The sequence below is a fragment of the Triturus cristatus genome, chromosome 4_2, assembly GCF_964204655.1.
Source record: "Triturus cristatus chromosome 4_2, aTriCri1.1, whole genome shotgun sequence".
In the NCBI taxonomy this organism is placed as follows: domain Eukaryota; kingdom Metazoa; phylum Chordata; class Amphibia; order Caudata; family Salamandridae; genus Triturus; species Triturus cristatus.
In genome coordinates, this window is record NC_140586.1 from 831,195,176 (window position 1) to 831,216,609 (window position 21,434).

Below are 21,434 nucleotides of genomic sequence, written 5' to 3' on the forward strand. Positions count from 1 at the left end.
ATATATAAAAATAGAATGTATTTATTCTAGTCAAAAAACCCTCAGCACTCTTTATGAGATTCGAGGCAAGTACAACACAGTCTTATTTAAGCATACATTAAGTCACACAGGCAAGCAATACAGTTAGGCCCTGGGGGCCACGCAAACCATATACTAAGTAAGTGGTATAAGAACCACTGTCACGAACACAGGATAGGCCTAGGGAATCGCTGGGGCTACACTATACTACCAAAGGTTAGGAAGTGGGAGGCCCACGGGATTCAGGTGCAGAGTGGAAACACTCACACGTAATGCGTAAAAGTCAATCGAAATAGTAGTTATTACAAATTAAGAGTTTTAGGACACTTCTGGAATAGCTAGTAGTTCGAGACTTGGAAACTAGACCCTAGGATAGTCAATAACCTTGTGAGCACAAGAGTACTCAAGTTACCTAGCCCACGGGCTGCGGGTGCATAGGTGGGAACTTGCGTCAGGTTTCGTCATTGACTCCTATGGATGCCTGAAGGAAAGTTGCTGACAGTCAGATGCGCAATTGAAATGATGAAAATGACCAACACTCTGATGCATTGATCAACAAGAAAAACGATGGGAAACGTATTAGGATCCTCATTGTCAAAAACATTGCTTGTACGTGACATACTCTTGCCACTCTCTTACGTGGACTAATCCCCATGACTTCAGAGTACATTGCCCTTAAAGACATCATGCAGAGTCCTTTCGACAATTGTTTATGTCTAAAACTTTATTGATGTCTCTTGACGAATTTAAAAAAAAAACTTGTATTCCTAGGATTGCGTTGGTATTCCACCATGTCAGACACACCCCCGGTCACCATGACTACTAATTGTTCAGTCCCACCACGTCACTCTCAAGCACTGAACAACTCCCTCGGTTTCCAGGGCTAACAATTACGTCGACCAATAGGGTCTTCAGGCGCCCGGAATCACCATGACTACACACGACGCTACGTCATGACGTCATCTTTCGGCGTCCCGGGACCGCCCCTACCCGGAACTAAGCGTTCAAGAAGGAACATACTTAATCAGCGCGTCCTCATAGCATCCCTTGTCCATTCCAGCGCTGTCCGGAGGAGGGGTAGGTTACCACACCCTTGGCGGTAGAGCACCTGTGAGTATTCACTTACAACGAATGAGGTGAGCCCCCGCGCACTGAGTCTTACGACAGCCTACCAATAATCGACATCCATGATATTCCCTTTTGTTTCCTTTATCCAGTTTCTCTTTCTACCTACTCCGCGTTGCTGATGGAGCCCATTCCCTATACTTTCAGGGTAGGCTTTATCATGTAGCTCCGTGCTTGGAAAAGATTCTCACAAACGATAATGTTCCATTACAACGTTATGACCGCTGCAAGTTTTCTTACACAGGTTGTCAGATACTTATTGATGGCACTCGAGTATTGTTAAGTGATCTAATATTACTCGCACCCCACCATAGCGGTCTTGAGCACGATGTTGAATAGTCTTCCAACACAAGTCATCTGTACCTGCATGTAATCATTTGAGGCATGGTTTAAATTATACTCCTTATGCTGGGTTATATTGCAATCACAAACAGACCCTGTTTAATAGTTACCAGATGTCATGTTTGATTTTTACTGTTTTCCCTCTCCCCTATCCCCATGTGTGTCTCTCTTTTTGTATTTCTACCCTACCAGGTTGGGTAAAGGTTATCCACACAAGAAGGAGTACCTATCAGCGCGAGGACGCTGCGTTTACCTAATACTAAGGTATCACAGGTTTACAACTCAGCACCTCATTTGAAACCTGTTCTTATTTTTTCACTATTTTTTCACAATTATTTCACCCACTTCATAGTTTGGTCCTGACGAAGCGCATCGGGATCCCTTAAGGACCCACCTTGAAGCGCGAAACATGTTGACCATTTATTATTAGGACTTACACGCACCATCCTGAGAGCAGCAGTTACCTTCACATCTGCCCTCTTTATTTCTTTTCCAAGAGGAACTCCAGGATCACTATTTTAAATCTTTACTGGGTAGAGTTGTGAATAAAGGTCTTGTACTTTATCCAGTAATTTTTAACGCACCACTCACCACCCCTTAGATAGGCCCACACACCCCCATGCACAACTGCGGCGTCTCCAAACAAAAGATCTCCGATAAAGAGCCCTCTTGCGGGGCCCGTGGGGGACTGCAGCGCCACCCCCACGAGGAGCAACGCCCCATGATGAAGCAAGACACCCGAAAGGGTGTGTGAGGGCACTATATTCAAAAGGAGAAATTCCCCACATTCTTCCCGACCGGTTTACTTCTTGAGAGCACACACGACCATCTTTAGGAACAGTCACCCTCTCAATACATATACAAGGTGACAGACTGCCCAAGATGAAATGGAGTCACCACTTTCGGAAGAAAGGAGGGACGAGGCCGAAGGACAACCTTGTCCGGATGAACAGACAGAAAAGGAGGCTTTGAAGATAAAGCCTGGAGCTCACTCACCCGTCTAGCCGAGGTGATGGCTACCAGAAAAGCAGTCTTAAGAGTCAGAAGGCGAAGAGGACAATTGTGAAGAGGCTCGAAGGGAGCGCACATCAGGAATGTCAAGACCAGATTCAAGCCCCACTGAGGCATTACAAAAGGGACAGGAGGGAACGTGTGAGTAATGCCTTTTAGAAAGCGTGTAACTACAGGGGACTTGAAAAGAGAAGGCTGATCAGGAAGCCGCAAGAAGGCAGAGATGGCAGCAAGATAACCTTTCAGGGTGCCCAGGGCAGAGCCCTGCCGGGCCAAAGAAAGAAGAAACAGTAGAACCTCAGAAAGAGGGGCGGAAAGGGGATCCACAGCCTTTGCTGTGCACCATGCCACAAATTTGTTCCACCGGCAGGCGTATACCGTCTTTGTGGAGGGACGCCTGGCTGCCAGAATGATATCACAGACTTCAGGAGGCAAGTCAAATGGCATCAACTGCCGCCGCTCAATCCCCACGCATGGAGGTGGAGGCTGGACAGGTTCGGGTGGAGGACCGTCCCCATCTGCTGCGACAGAAGATCCTCCCGAAGGGGCAGGCGTATCGGAGGATCGGTCAACATACTGAGTAGCTCGGGATACCAGTACCTTCGTGCCCAATCCGGAGCCACCAAGATGACTTGGGCCCGGTCGTGCCTGATCTTCTTCAGCACTCTGGGCAGAAGTGGTATAGGCGGAAAGGCGTACAACAGACCGCAACTCCACTCGTGACGAAAAGCGTCGCCGAGCGAGTGCCGCCTTGGAAATTCCAACGCGCAGAACTGCTGACATTGCGCGTTCTCTTCGGTGGCGAATAGATCTAACCAAGGCTCTCCCCACTGCTGAAAGAGACCTTGCGCCACTTCGGAGTTCAGACGCCATTCGTGATCCATCATGCACCGGCGGCTGAGTTCGTCTGCTCTGGCGTTCAGAGAGCCCGCCAGATGTTGAACCACTAGGGTGACGCCCTGGTGTTCCAGCCACGTCCAGAGGCGCAGAGCCTCCTGACAAAGGGTCCACGACCCCACCCCGCCCTGTTTGTTGCAATACCACATGGCGGTGGTGTTGTCCGTGAACACTTGCACGACACTGCCCCTGACAGAGGGAAGGAAGGCTTTCAGTGCAAGCCGGATCGCTCTCAACTCCAACAGGTTGATGTGGAGACGAGACTCCGCCGGAGACCAGAGGCCTCTGATCTCCGCCTCTCCCATATGGCCACCCCATCCCAGGTGGGACGCATCCGTCACTTCGACATGCTCCGGTTGGGGAAGGGAGAGGCTTCTGCCCATGACCCAATCGCGGTCCGTGAGCCACCACTGCAACTGCTGTGCAGTGCACTCCGAGATCAAGACATGGTCGGACAGGTTGCCGTGATGCTGGGCCCACTGAAACTTCAGGTCCCACTGCAGAGCCCGCATGCGCCGCCTGGCGTGATGCACTAGTAGGATGCAGGAGGCCATCAGCCCCAGAAGCCGCAACACTAGCCTGACCGAAACCCAGGATAGAGGCCGAAAGATGGGAATCAGGGCCTGAATATCCCGGACCCGCTGTTCCGGTGGATAGACCCGGAACTGCGCCGAATCGAGAACTGCTCCGATGAAGAGGAGCGTCTGAGAGGGACTCAAGTGTGACTTCGGCACGTTGATGGAAAATCCCAGCAAATGCAGGAGATCCGCCGTAGTCTGGAGGTGGGAGACGACTGCCTGGGGCGAGCCCGCCTTTAACAACCTGTCGTCGAGATAGGGGAAGACTGGAACCCCTGATCTGCGCAGATGAGCTGCGACCACCGCCATCACTTTCGTGAACACCCGAGGGGCACTGGTGAGGCCGAAGGGGAGCACGGTAAACTGAAAGTGCTCTTGGCCCACCGTGAACCGCAGGTAACGCCGGTGGGCCGGCAGGACGGGGATGTGGAAATATGCGTCCCGAAAGTCCAACGCTACCATCCAGTCTCCAGGGTCGAGGGCAGCCAGAACCAGAGCCAAAGTTAACATCTTGAACCTCTCCTTCCGGAGGAAGGCATTGACGTTCCGGAGGTCCAAGATAGGGCGTAGGCCCCCTTTGCCCTTCTTGGGAACCAGAAAGTAGTGGGAATAACAACCACGACCTACTTCTGGGCTCGGAATGCGCTCGACGGCTCCCTTGGCCAAGAGGGCCGAAACTTCCTCGTGGAGAAGATTCAAATGATCCCCCGAGATACGGTGGTGCTGCGGTGGCATGGCTGGAGGGGTCGTCTCGAAGGGGAGGGAGTAGCCCCTTCGGACGATTTGCAGCACCCACCTGTCCGATGTGATGGACCGCCAGTGGAGCAGGTGATGGCGAACTCTGCCGCCCACTGGCGTGGAATGGGCCTGAAAGCTCGGACTAGGAAGGCTTTGAGGCGGATGCTGCCGGGGTGGATGTGGGCTGACCGCGTCGTCCTCCAGAACCGCCTCGGCGGAAACCACGTCCGCGCGCAGGTTGGTTCTGCAGCTGGTGGCTAGGCGCACGTGAGGAGGCACCCCTTCCTTGGCCACGAAAGGGGCGAAAAGCGGAAGTTTGCGATCGCGGGGCCGAGAGGCCCAAGGACTTGGCCGTAGCCCGGGAGTCCTTAAAGCGATTCAGCGCACTGTCCGCTTTCTCGCCAAAAAGGCGAGTGCCATCAAAGGGCATGTCCATGAGAGTGCTCTGAACATCGCCCGAAAATGACGTGGACCGCAGCCAGGCGTGACGTCTAAGCGCCACTGTGGTAGAAATTGCCCTATCCAGCGAGTCCGTAGTGTCAAGCCCACATCGGATAGCGTGCCGTGCTGCATCCCTCCCATCGGCCAGAGCCTGGGTAAGTCGTGTCTGGACCTCCTCCGGACACATGGGCAGCACGTCCTCCACCGCATCCCACAGAGAGTGGGAATAACGGTCCAAGAGACAGGCGGTGTTCAAAGACCGCAGGCCCAAACTGAGCGAGGAGAACAGTTTCTTGCCAAACTGCTTCAGTCTCTTGGAATCCCGGTCCGGCGGAGCGGTCGGGAAGGAGGATTGGGAGGTAGAGGCCTGGATAACCAGGCTCTCGGGGGTAGGGTGTTGGGACAGAAAACTGGGGACGCCCGGAGCAGGGCGGTGGTGCCTGGCGACGTTCCTGTCCACAGGAGGAACTGTGGAGGGCTTGGACCAGGTGCCCTGCAGAACGTCAATGAGGGCCTCATTGAATTGCAGCAGAGGCTCAGTGGAGCTTGCTGCAGACTGAAGCACCTCAGTGAGGACGTTAGTCCTCACAGCCACGGCAGGTAGCTCGAGCCCAAGGGCTGCGGCCGCCTTGCGCAACACCACAGAGAAAGCTGCACCCTCCTCCGAAGCCACAGTCGGAGGAGAGACGAATCCAGTGTCCGGAGAGGTATCCAGGCCACTGGCCTCCCCCAGTTCATCTGCCCAGTCCTGTGACATTTGAGCCTGAGCGGCCATAGGATCCTCGGATCCCTCCCAGTTGTCCCCATCATCCGATTCCTGGTATACAGGAGGAAGGTACGGAGCCGGGCGGTAGACATAATGTGTCTCTAGCGGCGCCGGGCACGGAGCGGGACTGAACTGGGGCTCGACGTCGAGCGGAGTCGGCGTCGGGGGTGGTACCGGTGTCGACGCCGGCGGAGGAGGCGTGACGAGGTCGACCGGCGTCGGCGGGGACTCGGGACCGGGTCCCTCGGGCGCTTGCGGCGTCGAGGCCAGAGCCGTCGACGGCGCCGGGGCCGGAGCCACCGGCAGGCAAGGCAGCCCTGTCGGGTCCGCGGGGCCCGAAGGCGCGCCAGTGGGCGTCGACGGCGGGGCCAGGCTCCTCATGGCCGAAAGGAAGGCACTGACCTCCGCCGGCGTCGCGTCAGTCCCAGGGACCGGCGGGTATGGGGACTTGCGCGGCGCCTGCGGCTCCGCCGGAGCCGCGGGTGTGGAACCACCCTGACCCTCGGCCGAGTCGCACGACCGGCTAGGGGAGTCCTAAGAGCGGTGTCGCCTCTTGGACTTCTTCGACTTACCCGAAGACTTGGATCCCGACAACCGATGGTGACGTCGGCTGCGGCTCCGCGACCGATCCTTGGACCTCCTCCTGGACCGGGATCGAGAGGCGCGCGGAGCAGAGTGGCGAATCTCGAGAAGCTTACGGGACCGCTCCCGTCTAGCCTTCGAGGTCAGGGCCTTGCAGTCGGAACACGACTCCGCGTCAAGGTCGAGGCCCAAGCAGTAAAGGCACCGGCGGAGATGGTCCGGAACCGACATCAGGCGGTTACAGACAGCACAGGCTTTAAAACCAGGCATCCTACCGGCACCGGAGTCGATTGACAAGATCAAAAAGGATCGAAAAAGTTAGTCAAAAAGTGACTAAAGGGGTAGCTCTCCCTTACTGGCGCGGAAAAAAGAAGAACTGACGTCAGCGCGCGAGGGCGGCGTCTAAGTACTCAGACGACGTCATTCCGGCGCACGACGCCGACGACGGACGCGGAGCCGCAGACGACGCCTAGCGACGCGCAAGGGGTATTGCTGACGAAAAATCTTCCGGATCCAGTCTGACGCCTGGGGATATTCTAAGGTGAGGAATATAACTAACGTGTTTCTTTCAGATAGGTGAAATCAAAGGTTCGTCGTCACAGAGGTCACTAGCCAACGGGCCAGTAACCGGACAACACGTCGAGCAACTCCGGTGCAGAAGGGCCCCACGCAGAACACGTGAAGTGTGGGGAGCTGATCTTCTTTGCAGATGGTGCTCGGGATGGGGGCTTCTCAATTCCCCAAGCACAGCCTCGAGGAAGCCTAGGAAGTCGCGCTAGTCAGTTACTAGCCACTTTTCCCAAGTCGCCGGTCCCACGTCCCTCGTCGCCCACACGGGTCTCAGCTTTGCTGTAGATGTGGATCTGGTTCAGAGGTGTCTGGAAGTTTCGGCGCTGGTCAGTCTCTGCAGTCGTCCCTCGTGGGATCAGTCGCAAAGCAAGCAGCGGTCGCTGGATGGTGCCTGGTTGCCTAGGGTGGTCACTCCTTGGCCACAAGGGAGATTCTTCAGTCTTCTTCCTGAGGTCGAATGTCCAGAGTTTCTGTTCAAGTTGCAGATTCAGGATAATCTATTTCTGCAGGGCTCAGCTACCTACTGATATACTGGGCTAGTGGGCTGGGCTATCTGCAAGGTCCCTCCTATGGGTGGGACCAGGAAGGGGAGTGGTTACACCCCCTTTCCTTTGTCCAGTTTCGCGCAAGAGCTGGGGCTGGAGTGCCCCAGCGCCGGTTTGAACTGGACTATGCATGGGACACCTTGTGTGCCCCAGGCAGTGTCTCGTTTCTTTCATCCCTCCCTGCCCCAATACACCAAGTCCTGTCTGGGGTGGTGCTCGCACCTCCCAAGGCAGGAAACCTATTGTCCAAGCCTCCCTCGCTGGAAGGACTACCAGCAGCAGGAGGTCAGACTTGTGTCTGTGGCAGCAGCATACATTTTGTGATGCTGGGGCTCTGGTTAACTTTAACCGGGTAAGTAGGTTTCAACATGTCTTCTCCCTCTAGAAGGGAGGAATAATATCCTCATTGCCAGAAATGGTATGGGGGTATTATTCCAAAGTGTTAGACACTTTACACGACATGTTTCGATAAAGCCAAACCATAGTTACCATAACCGTTTAAGATTATAAGGTACTTTAAGAGTATATGGTAGGCTATATCATAGAACAGCTATAAGGACATGGTTCCGAAAGCTGCAGACAGGCTCAGCTCATGCTAGAGCACCATCTCACATGTTACCAAGCACTCTGCCTCCAGGATTGTTAAGGCCTGCCATAGGAGTGGCTGATAGGTACACATGTGTCTATATGTAAATTAGGTATAGGAATACTACACCTAAGCAAGGGGTGATTACACAACCTTGCCCCAGCTGAGTGATCAGCCAGTTGTGTCATAATGGAAGGCCAGACCAGGGGTGGCATAATACATGCTGCAGCCCCTGGTAGGCCTAGGGTACACCTATGCCCTGGGTACCTAAGGTACACTATATAGGGGCCAATAAGGTGATCCTTACCAATTGGGTTATGCACCTAAAGTACATAGTATGAATTTAGAGAGAACAGCTGGGCTGTGGGTCTGATTGGCAGGCCCACAGCCACATCTAAGTCGAAAACCAGTGAAGCAAAAGCAAAAAGTGGGGGTGAACATAGAAAGCAGACCCTACTCTCCTACAGATGGCACAATGAACAATGCACAGGGGACTTTAAGTCAAAAACAGTGGAGTGGATTGTGTAATGGCTAGAATGAGGTGCACCAACAACCTTCTATAATAGTGTGAGCTGCACAGTTTGTCTACTGAAAGTGTGAGGGTCACAAAAAAGCAGGAAAATGTAAAAGTTCTCATGTGAGTGAACATGTGGTGTATGGAGGAATGAAGACAAACTACTCAGTCACTAATAACTGAAACAGCAAAATTGTGGATTCGTTATTTCGACATATTGAAGGAGAGTCCTAATCCCCAACTGAACAATGCACCAAATTGACACTTTACCTGGAGATATTCTCTGAACTGTTCCACTGCCTTATCCTCCAATTCACCGATCTGTGTCATTGCATCCTGGAAACTGGTCATATGGGGAGATAACTCTTCCTCATCCTCTTCCTCCAAAAGAATGGAAAACAAATGAAAACGTAATTTTGAGAAAAGCACAGTTTGAGATACTGTAAGCAATTTAACCACTGTTAGAACAAAATTACTTATCTTCACTGACATTTTTCTAGAACACACAACTATTGCAACAGGTTCCTCATTCTAAACCCTTCCCAGTTCTCAGGCTGGATGCATAAGAATATCAGCAACTTCTCATCACCTGCCCCAAGTGGTGGTGCTAAAGCAACAGCCGAAGATCCAAAGTGACCAAAAAGCATGGGTGACAATAGGTCCACATTTATGTGCTCCAAAGAGTGCAGATGAGAATAGGAAATGGAGTATCCATCAGACGGTGAATATGCGATGTTACACCGCATGCGATACATCGCATGCGATACATCGCATGCCATTACAATGCGTTCGTTACAACGACTGCATTTTTACATTGCATACCTTAACGCAAGTCGTTAGCACGACTTGCTGAAGGGGGCGCTGGATGTTGGAATTGTATAATTTACTATTCAAACTCCAGTCTAACAGTAGGGAAGGTGTTGGATTTTAAATCCAACGCCTTGGGCCCCCTATAGAAAGTGGTTGTAACTACTTGCGTTGTAATGGCATGCATTGTGGAGGAGGTCTTCCTCAGACGGGCTTTTTGCTCTCATTTTCCTTCATGAGATTCAACACAACCACACAGAGCAGCATCAAACAAGAAGCCAACATAAAAATCCAGCACCAGAAACTGTTGCACAACTTCTGGGCCAAATCACAAAACATTTCCCACCCCACTGTCAACATAATAATGGTTTGTGGCAGTTTCAATCAAGCACCAAGGGGAACAACCTCTTGAAAATGCAATGAGCTGGAATCCCTCAATGGAAAAACAATGTAGCAGCTTCCTCTCTAGCAGAGAGGGCCCTAAAACATGTAATTCATTAATAGTGATCCATCAAGAAAAACTGTTTAAGAAAAGCTCTGCCTTTATGGGCCAGAAAAAAAAAATAGAACAGTTTTCTACTCTAAAACATGGATCTTAAAGCCTGTGGTCCTCAGAGGAAGCTATAGATCAAGGGGTGGAGGGAAGATCACTTAAGAGAGAAGTCTGAAGGAGGGCTCATGAGGGATGGAAATGGCCTTCAGCTATAAAATAAGGATTACCCTGTCCACAAGGAAGAGAAATTTAAAGTATGGAGAAGAGTCTGTACTCCCTACCATTCTCTCACATGATTGTTGTCAACAATCTCAACAAACCAGAACACCATCTGTGAGAAAGTGGCTCTGTATATACTGTTCCCAAATAGGTACAGGGTGTACAGAGTCCACAGTCCCCAGAGGTTTGACAGAGGCTAAAGTTAGATATAACCTTACTCTCTAAAGTGGTAGCTTGGTCGAGCAGTAAGGCAGTATCAGAGGACAGTGTAAAGCATTTGTTGTACACACTCAGTCAGCAAATGGTCTCACACACTCAAAAACTGAACTCTAGGCCAATGGTTTATATATAAAAAATATATGCTTGTTTTATTTTACAAGCAGCAATAGGTATTAAAATATACTTTCGCAGAATGAGATGCTTTATATAAATACTTTTGCAATATGCAATTGACTTTTGTAAACAGTTACAAGTGGTTGCAATAGGCAACACTATTTTAAACACAATAATGCATTGAATTCAATGGAAGTTTCAAGTTATTTGCAACAGATTACTTTTAGGATTACTTTTGGAATTCCAGGACTGGATCCTAGATTCAGTCCTGGGTCCGTACTTAGAATCAAGTGATGAAAGTCGACTTAATTACTGTGATGATTTTTAGACAATATTTTGCTATTTTAAAAGTTGACACAGAAAATATTTCATAGGAAACAGTCAATGATTCCCTATGGAAGAAAATTCAAGTTGCAGGTATAGTATGTTCTCGTTACTTTTGTAATCCAGTACTGGGTACCTAGACTCAGTACTGGGGACCTTTATCCAAAACAGGTAAGCAATTACGTTCTCAGAAGGTATACGATTTTTAAAGAATATTTAAAGTTTGCAGAAATTGACAAGAAATTTCACAGAAAAACAGTCAATGAGTTCCTATGGGAGAAAATTGGGTTACTCGTAAGTAAAGTTGTAAGTATTTTTCAGAGTCAGCGCTGGGCACCAAGATCCAGCACTGGGAGCTCACCTACGAGCAGTTGAGGATTTTCGTTTTCGTTACTCGGCTGAGTTTTGGTGAATATTTTAAGTTTTGAAAAGTCCAAACTTAGAAGAAATTTCAGGAAAAAGTCAGTCAATGTTACCCTATGAAGAAAATAGAGTTATCGGTTTAAAGGCAAGTACTCGACTGGCAGAGTTGAGGTTCTGGGCATAGACTCAGGGGTCCCCCAGGGTCAGGTAGGTACAGTTGGTTCACCCTCAGCGGCACTAGGGCGGCCAGGTGCAGAGAGTTAGGCCCAATGTTATCCTATGAGGAATAGGTGGGCCTTGGTTGGTGGCTGCTGACTAGCAAGCCACAGGGCTGTGGGAGCTGTGCTCCTGGTCACTTACTCAGGGCAAGTGGGGAAGTAGGTAGGTGTAGAGGTTGCACTGCCAGGGCCACTCGGGCGGCTGGGTGCAGGGTACTTTTGAGCCTTCGGGCGCTCAATTGATTTCAATGGGAAATCTCCGGTTTAGAAAAAGACAGCAAGCTCGGGGACGAGGATTCTTCAGGTGCCACCACCACTTCGAGAGATAAGTTGAGTAGTTGGAGGATAGGTAGGTACCCCGGGATTGGGCACAGGGGGCCTCGGGGCACCGCGTGCAGGGGTGCCTTTTGGTGTTGGGAAATCTTACCCTCTTGATCGCGGTTGGGGGAGGGGGGCACCTGGTTCTGAGGCCGCAGGCTTCTTCTTCTTCAGGAGTGTCGAGGGAGGGCCTTGGGTGCCGGACTCGGGGTCTTTGTTCACTCTGGCACAGGCCAGGCTTGGCTGGTGCAGAGTGTGCTGGGTTCGAGGTTCCGGGCTGCTGCCAGGGATTAGAAGTAGATTTTGAGTAGAGCCTCTACTCATGGGAGTCCCAGGGGTTTAGAATCAAAAGGTAGCCAGGTCCTCCGGGGTTTGTGAGGTTGCTGGCCACAAGAGATGCCAGGTTTGGAGCAGGAGCGGGTTCGAGGATCGACAGGCCGGTAGGGCTGGGGCCAAAGCAGTTTGCGTCTTCCTCTTCTTAGCAGCTGCAGGGCAGGTCTTCTTTCTTCTAGCTCTTCTTTGGATTTTGGAATCTGGACTTTGGGGAAGGAACGTTCAGGGTGCCCCTAAATACTAGATTTAGGGGTGTTACAGGTAGGTGAAGGGCAGGGACCAATGGGTCCGTGTCCGGGGGTGGATACACCCCCTATCCTGCCTCTCTCCTGTGGGAGGGGGCCAGTAGCCTAGTCCTGATTGGGTAGGGTTTCCCATCTTCAAGATGGCGAGAGCCCGGCGATGTGCTTCACCTCTCCTCCCCCACCTGAGGGGTGGGGTTGGCAGACTGGCACATACCCGATCCTTATTTGGGGTTTCCGGACAAGCTTCCCGTCAGAGTGGGGGGGTTGCAGTGGCCTGTGGATGCTCACAGAGGCGGCATGCCTTTGAAGCTTCCCCCTGCCCATCCTGGGGGAGGAGATTTAGCACCTCGCCCAGGATGTGCATTGTTGCAGGCCCAGGAGAGCAGGGGTTCTCCTACTCAGTGGTCCAGCAACATGTCTGCTGTGTGGCAGCCTAGGCAGCCTCAGAACAGACGTGGATTGTGGGTTAGGTTTCAGGGGGACTCTCTAAGATGCCCTCTGTGGTGCTTGGTACATTAAATCCCACACGGGCATCAGTGTGGATTTAATGTGCTGAGCAGTTTGATACCAAACTTCTCAGGCTTCAGTGCTGCCATTATGGTGCTGTGGAGTTCGTGTTTGACAAGCTCCCAGCACCATGTACTCTTAAATGGCAGCACTGCACTTACAGGGCCCAGGAATAGACCTGGGTACTGTAGGGGCACAGGGCTCCTGCCTCTGTGCCCACACCACTGGCATAGGGCACCCAGCTAGAGGGGTGGCTGATGTATGCCAGGGCAGTGTAGCTTGTGGGCATGGCACACAGGGATGTGTGCCATGTCGACTATTTTGTCGTGTACCCAGACACTCAGTCTGCCAGGGCAGTGTGTGGGTGTTAGGGTACAGGGCCTCGAAGGGTGGCACATGAGTGCTGCAGCCCTTAGAGGCCTTCCCTGGTCACAAGGCCCTGGGTACCTAGGGTACCATTTACCAGGTGCTGACATGTGGCCAGGGTTTGCCAATTTGTGTTTTGTGTTTTTAGGGAAGGAACATAGGCCCTGGGCACCTGATTGGCAGGAGTCCAGGGCACACTCAGTCAAAGCACATTCAGCAAAAAGTGGGGGCATACAATGCAAGAAAGATGGCCCTTTCTCACACTATCCCATAAGAAATTAATACCAAATCCAAAACCCATACAGGATCCTCAAACTACAGTGATTAGTATATACACTTACCAAACTGAAACACAGAATGCAAAAATAGAGCTAAAAGAACGAGTTACTAACCTTTGGCAACAATGTACCTGGTAGATCAGGACCTAGTCACAGATTCCCCAATTTAGAATCCTTCCCAGGTGCCAGACTGGGGGGAGGGATATCGCACTCAGTCATTAAGTTTTGCATATATCAAACTTCGTCACAAAAGTCCCACATATGGAACCAGGTGCAGAAGGATTGTACACCAAAATCTATGGGAGCAGAATGCCGCCTGACCTGACACAAAGCCAAAAGAATGCAACAGGCGAAACAAGAAAGTTTACTCAGACCGCATCTGGCCCAGGCATAGAATGTGACAGCAACTGAAAGAAGCCACGTGAGACTAGATAACACTAACAGTGTGAAGAAAAAACATTCATGGCAAGACGAAATGCCAGTAATTGACCCAACAAGGCTATAAGTGGACATAGAACAAATCTGGAACACTGAATAGGTTGTGTGGAACACAGAAGGAGTAGTTTCTTTTCTGTAACTCCAGTTCTGTAGTAGGGGTATCTCTGTTATAGTCATAATCTAGTGAATAGTCCCGCCCATGTGCGCGGACCCCGGAGCAATAAAAAATAATCTCTAAAAGGTGACAAATCATGCAGACCTGCATACACCTTTAAGAGAGAATTTAATTTAAAGACAGATAATGCAGCCTATACCCACAGGCTACACTGTCCAGTACTTCAACTAGAATTCCACCAAAATCCACTAACAGCACTGCCTGTCCAGTTTTTCTCCACATAGGAAAAAACCCTGCCTCTACCAGCAAAAGCCTCTGGAATGATAGAGAGGAAGGAGTGGACAGACAAGCCCCATAGGCTGCCATTATGTGGCTTGGAACAGGATACTGTGCCTTTAAGAAAACTTTCCAGTTTTCCAGAACTTTCCCCAGTATCCCAGAATGCCCAGCAGGTCCCATTTACTTTCAGTTCTTTTTGAAGGCGTAGCACGCCAGACCTGTAGCATTCTACATATGAATAAGTATCTCTCCACCGGGGAGGAGGGCGGGCGCTTATGACTATAACAGAGATACCCCTACTACAGAACTGGAGTTACAGAAAAGAAACTACTCCTTCTGTAGTAGGGGATCTCTGTGTATAGTCATAATCTAGTGAATAGAATGGCAAGCCCATCCCCACACAACACAAGCGGTGGAGAACACATAAGACACTACCACTACTGTGCGAACAAATTTCGCAGCGAAGCCTGCCCAACCTGAGCATCTGCCCTGGCATCCGTGTCCAGACAGTAATGCGCAGCAAAGGTATGGACCGACTTCCACGTGGCCGCCTTACAGATTTCCGCAATCGGAACATTACGCAGCAAAGCCGTCGTGGCAGCTTTGCCCCTGGTGGAATGAGCCTTAGGTTTACCCCCTAAGGTCTTATTAGCCTTTTGATAACACAACTGTATGCAGGACACAATCCACCGAGAGATGGACTGCTTAGAGGTCGCAAGACCAGTCCTGACTGAGCCATAATTAACAAACAATTGGTCAGACCTACGAATATCCTTGGTCTTATCCAGATAAAATTTCAACACCCTTCGGACATCCAGGGAATGGAGAGCCCTTTCCGCTGGTGAAGAGGGATTCTGAAAGAACGTAGGTAAAGTTATGGTCTGATTGACATGAAAGTCAGAGATAACCTTAGGAAGGAACTTAGGGTGAGTACGCATCACAACCTTAGCAGCATGAAACACAGTATAAGGTTCTTGACAACATAATGCCTGAAGTTCACTCACCCTGCGGGCCGATGTAATGGCCACTAGGAACGCCGCCTTCCAGGATAGGTGCTGCAATGAAGCCTTGTGAATAGGTTCAAAAGGCTCTCTCATCAGTCTGGACAGCACCACATTCAAGTCCCAAGAAGGCGAGGGAAGTCTGACAGGAGGGAACACCTTCTTCAAGCCTTCCAAAAAATCCTTAACCACAGGAATCTGAAAGAAGGACGTCTGTGAAGGGCACTTCCTGTAAGCAGTCAAAGCAGCCAGATGAACCTTAATGGAATGGAAATTAAGGCCAGACTGCGCCAGATGCAAAAGGTATGGAAGGATGACATCTTCCTTACATGTTGTCGGATCAAAGTTCTTGGACTTACACCAGATACAGAACCTCTTCCACTTGTAAGCATAGGATGTCCTAGTGGAAGGTCGCTTAGACTCCTTCAGAATGTCCATACAATCGTCTGGTAGATTCAGATGACCATATTGCACTATTTCAGGAGCCATGCCGCCAAACTCAAAGACGACAGGTTGGGGTGCACCATCCGCCCCCCGAACTTCGTGAGAAGGTCCGGCCTGCACGGCAACCGCATGTGAGGAAGGAGAGACCGGTGAAGAAGGTCCGTGAACCACCACTGCCTGGGCCACTCCGGGGCGATCAGGATCATCCGCGCCCTGGACTGGGACAGCTTGATGAGCACCGCCGGAATCAGGGGAATGGGTGGAAAAGCGTACAGAAAGCTGTTCGACCAATCGATCCATAGCGCATTCCCCAGCGTCCCCCGCTGGTAGTACCTGGATGCGAAGTCTCGGCATTTGCTGTTTTCGGCGGTGGCGAACAGATCTACGTTTGGAGTCCCCCACCTTGCGAAGACTTCTCCTAGTACTTCGTCGTTTATGACCCATTCGTGGTTTTCCTGAATCAGCCTGCTCAAGGCGTCCGCCTGAGCATTCTGCACCCCTGGCAGATGCGTGGCCGTGATCGTCAGTCCTCGGGCCAGCAGCCAGCGCCAGATCGCCTGCGCCTCCTGCGACAGAGTGTGCGATCTCGACCCCCCCTGCTTGTTGAGGTAATACATCGTGGTTGTATTGTCCGTCTGTATCAGCAGCGAGTTGGTCTGGAAGGACGGAAGGAAAGCCTTCAGTGCCAGGAAGACAGCTCTGAGTTCCAGGAAATTGATGTGGTACGTCGATTCCAAAGTAGACCACTTCCCTTGAATCTGCAGGTCCCCGGAATGCGCACCCCAGCCCTGGAGAGAAGCATCCGTCACCACATTCGTCGTGGGAATGTCCTTGTGGAAGGGAACCCCCTGGAGGAGGTTTTCCGCCGAACACCACCACTTCAGAGACTGACGAGCATGTAGAGACAGTCGGATCTTGTCGTCCCAAGAGCCTGTCTTCTGATCCCACTGATCCTCCAAGCACTCCTGCAGTGGTCGCATCTGTAGACGTGCGTGCGGAGTGAGGAAGATACAGGAGGCCATCGATCCCAGTAGAGACAACACCTTTCTCACAGTCGTCGATGGAGCAGTCCTGAGGTCCTGAGCCTTCCGAAGGAGTGATAACCGTCTCTCCTCCGAAGGAGACACGCTTGCTGACCGCGTATCTATGGAGGCCCCCAGGTACTGTATGCACTGTACCGGAGATGGGACCGATTTGGACATGTTGACGTGTAACCCCAGCTTGTTCAAGAGCTCGCACGTCCAACGGAAGTGTTCTTGCGCTTCCTCGAAGGATGACGCCTTGATCAGCCAATCGTCCAGATACGGGTAGACAAACACCTTGTTCCTCCGCAGGTGTGCCGCCACCACCGCCATGCACTTCGAAAAAGTCCTGGGAGCAGACTTTAGCCCGAATGGCAGTACTGTGTATTGATAGTGATTGGCGCCGACTTGGAATCGCAGGAACTTCCTGTGCTTCTGTGCTATGGGCACATGGAAGTACGCATCCTGTAGATCTATGGCACAGAGCCAGTCTCCCCGTTGCAGCTGAGGGTAAATCTGGTGCAACGATAGCATGCGAAACTTCTCTCTGCGAATCCACTTGTTTGCTTGTCGCAAATCCAGAATGGGCCTGAACTCGTTCTTGTCCTTCTTGCGAACGAGGAAGAACCGAGAGTACAGACCTCTTCCCCTTTGAGACAAAGGTACTTCTTCTACCGCCTTTTTTCTCAACAAGATGTCGGCCTCCGTCACGATCACCGAATCCGGCTTCGGGTCCCCTCTCAAGAATGACGGATCCGACTCCGGGGCCCTATATTTCTTCATGAGCCTGGACGGAGCGGCCTTCGCTGTTGCGGGAGTGAGGAACAGTTCCAAGGCTGGTTCCACCAGTCCAGGCACGAGAGGCAGGAGGGGGCGAGACAAGTGTCTTTTATGAAGCGTCTCAAATATCACGGACGTCGTGGGTGTTGGAACCGTCACCGTGATATTCAGCTTCGCAGCCCCTCGCAACAGCACCTCCTGGAACGAGACCAAGTCGTCCACCGGCGACACCCTAGTCCCCGGGGAGTCCGACAGCGTCGGGGAAAGGTCCCTGTCCGAGGAGCGCGACCTGGACCTATACCTTCTGCGGCGTCGTCTACAGTCTGACGAGGATCGCCCTCGGCTCCGCGATCGTCGCCTCCTGTGAGAGCGGGAGCGCGACCTCTTCGGCTTAGGCCTGTCCGCCGGTCTCGCTGGTCCAGGCGACCGTGGGCGTCGTGGCTTCGGGGTCCCCTGCGGCGGAGTCGGGTACCGTGGAAGGGAAACCGACCTCGGGGGGACCGGCGGCGGTACCGCAGGAGTGCTTGGCAGCAACAGAGGCCGGGGTGGCGGAGACAGAGTCCGCGGAGGAGGAGGTGGAGGAGGTGGAGACGGTGGTGGAGGAGGTGGCGGTGGTGGAGGAGGAGGCGGTGGCAGAGGTGGGAGAGGAGGAGGCGACGGAGACCTCCGAGGCGGGGTATACACCACTGAGTACACCGATCCCGGCGACACTCTCTTCCTCGACGTCGACGTGTGCCTCGACGTCGACGTGTGCCTCGACGTCGACCTGCGCCTCGACGGCGACCTCCGCCTCGACGGCGACCTCCGCCTCGACGGCGACCTTCGCCTCGACGGCGACCTTCGCCTCGACGGCGACCTTCGCCCCGACGGCGACCTTCGCCCCGACGGCGATCTCCTTCTCTTCATCGACGGCGAGCTGCGATCCCTCGACGCCGAACGCCGAGTCTTCTCTCGACGTCGACCGCTGGACGCAGCCGAAGACGGCATCGTCGCCGACGACGCCGATGTAGTCGACGGCGGCCTATTCAGGTCCCTCGACGGCGATCGTCGACGCCGCTTCTCCCCAGAGCCCTGGGGAGACGGCGAACAGACGGTGGTCATCCTCCTCGACGTCGCCGTCGACGCCCTCGACGGGGAGCGGGAGCGCTTACTGGTCTTCCTGCCCCTGGGGAGCCCCCCAGAGGCCTCAGTATGGGCCAAATCAGCCCCTCCAGACCCACCTGGTGCCTTCAGTCTTCGCTCCTCCAGAGCTTGAAGCCTGCTCTTCATCCTGTCCCTCAGGGTTCTTGCTGAAAACGAGTGGCAGATGGTACAGCTTTCAGGCACGTGGGACTGGGGAAGGCAAGCTATGCACACCTCGTGTGGGTCAGTTTTAGCCTTCTTTCGACCACATTCCGGGCACTTGTCGAACAAGCCAGGCATGTTGACAGTACCAGCTACTAAACACAAGAAAAAGTGACAAAAATTGCCAAAATCTCAATGAAAACCTTGAAAAAGGTAGAGCTCAATGCTCCAGGGTCCTGCTAGCAGGAGCCGGAAAAAAGAACTGAAAGTAAATGGGACCTGCTGGGCATTCTGGGATACTGGGGACAGTTCTGGAAAACTGGAAAGTTTTCTTAAAGGCACAGTATCCTGTTCCAAGCCACATAATGGCAGCCTATGGGGCTTGTCTGTCCACTCCTTCCTCTCTATCATTTCAGAGGCTTTTGCTGGTAGAGGCAGGGTTTTTTCCTATGTGGAGAAAAACTGGACAGGCAGTGCTGTTTGTGGATTTTGGTGGAATTCTAGTTGAAGTACTGGACAGTGTAGCCTGTGGGTATAGGCTGCATTATCTGTCTTTAAATTAAATTCTCTCTTAAAGGTGTATGCAGTTCTGCATGATTTGTCACCTTTTAGAGATTATTTTTTATTGCTCCGGGGTCCGCGCACATGGGCGGGACTATTCACTAGATTATGACTATACACAGAGATCCCCTACTACAGAACCTTTGAAATGGCACTGAGCAATCTCTTAACATCACAGAAGAGTCATACAAGCGAAGTGGAAACAATCGCAATAACTATCCGCAGGAAGTGCCCATAAATAGAAGAAAGGGCTAGAAGATGAGAAGAGCTCCAGGAAATCCATTGATATATATATATATATATATATATTTTATCTAGTGGCGGTCGCCAGTAGATAGTTATAGTTGCAACCTATTTTCCATAGGAAATCTCAAAATTCTATTTTGAATAACTTTGGCGCCGGTTGACGAATCCTCGCGAAATTTTCAAAACAAATGGGGCGCTCCGTTCAGCTCCTACCCTGAAAGTCTCGGGGTGATTTGTCAAGCGGGGCCCGAGAAAAAGGGGGGGGGGGGGGGGGGGGGCCAAAACGCGTTTTCCCCATGCATTTTTCCATAGGACCTTTAGTCGCAGCTACAGCCCGAACGGCTGAACATAATTACGTGAAATTTGGCAGAGAGGTAGCCATAAGGTCAAGGAAGTGCCTTTTGAAGGTCTCGTGTAAATCTGTTCAGTATTTCCTGAGAAAATAGCATTTAAAACCATATCAATATCGATACGCGCGTACCGTGCGCGCACCGTGCGCGCACCCTTACGTGCGCGAGCGGAATTCTGATTGGTTGTTAGATGTCGGTCAACATTCGAATCGGTCGAAACCAGGAAGTGTCGCCCGCCATTTTGTCTCTCGCAGTCTGAGGGGGTGAAAAACAAAGGTGGAGAATGTGGGAAGGGTGGACAGTTCCTGACCCCCCTAGCCTTTTTCAGGGGGTCCCAGAAGGACCCCCAAGGGCAAAAAAAAGATTTATTTTTTTTCGAAAAATCGCAGGGTGCGCGCACCCTGCGCGCACGGGGAAAAAACGGAAAAAATTCAGCGAAGTGCGCGCAAGCTGAAAATTCCATAAAAAAATAAAAACACACAAATTAGCATTTAAAAAAACCTTTGAAATTCATTGAAAAAACCATAGGTTTCACACACGTTATAGTTACTGTAGGAAGGTGGATATCTGACTATGGTTACCCCCAACTTTTTGCCTAGTGTCTAGCTGGTTTTTCGACTTAGTTGGCCTGAGATCCTGCCATTCAGGGTCTCAGGCTGTCTGCTCTCTCTTTAAAATGGACTCCATGTACCCTAGGTACATAACCAATTGGTAAGGATCAGCTTATTGGACCCTGTACAGTGTACCCTAGGTACCCAGGGCATAGGTGTACCCTAGGCCTCCCAGGGGCTGCAGCATGTATTATGCCACCCCTGGTCTGGCCTTCCAATCAGACACAACTGGCTGATCACTCAGCTGGGGCAAGGTCGTGTAATCACCCCTTGCTTAGATATAGTATGCCTATATCTACCCTTATATATAGACACATGTGTACTTATCAGTCACTCCTATGGCAGGCCTTAACAATCCTGGAGGCAGAGTGCTTGGTAACATGTGAGATGGTGCTCTAGCATGAGCTGAGCCTGTCTGCAGCGTTCGGAACCCTGTCCTTATAGCTGTTCTATGATATAGCCTACCATATACTCTTAAAGTGCCTTATAATCTTAAACGGTTATGGTAACTATGGTTTGGCTTTATCAAAACTTGTCGTGTAAGGTGTCTAACACTCGGGAATAATACCCCATGCCATTCCTGGTGATGAGGATATTATTCCTCCCTTCTAAAGGGAGAGACATGTTAAGATCCTACTTTGCTGTTTAACTCTAACCAAAGCCTCAGCATCACAAAATGGATGCTGCTGCCACAGACACAAGTCTGACCTCCTGCTGCTGGGAGTGATCCCAGCCAGGGAGGCCTGGACAATAGGTTTCCTGCTTGGGGAGGTGCTAGCACCTCCC

The 21,434-nt window shown here is 51.6% G+C and overlaps 1 protein-coding gene across 2 annotated transcripts in view; it reads right to left on the reverse strand.

The window, feature by feature from the left end:
- The window catches only part of KIF2C (kinesin family member 2C), a 1,365,901-nt gene that overhangs the window by 215,265 nt on the left and 1,129,202 nt on the right, over positions 1–21,434 (reverse strand). For both annotated transcript variants that reach the window (XM_085602797.1, XM_085602796.1), the window contains one exon: positions 8,984–9,094. In XM_085602797.1, coding sequence (XP_085458923.1) covers positions 8,984–9,094 — 111 coding nt within the window. The remainder of the gene's footprint in view (positions 1–8,983; positions 9,095–21,434) is intronic.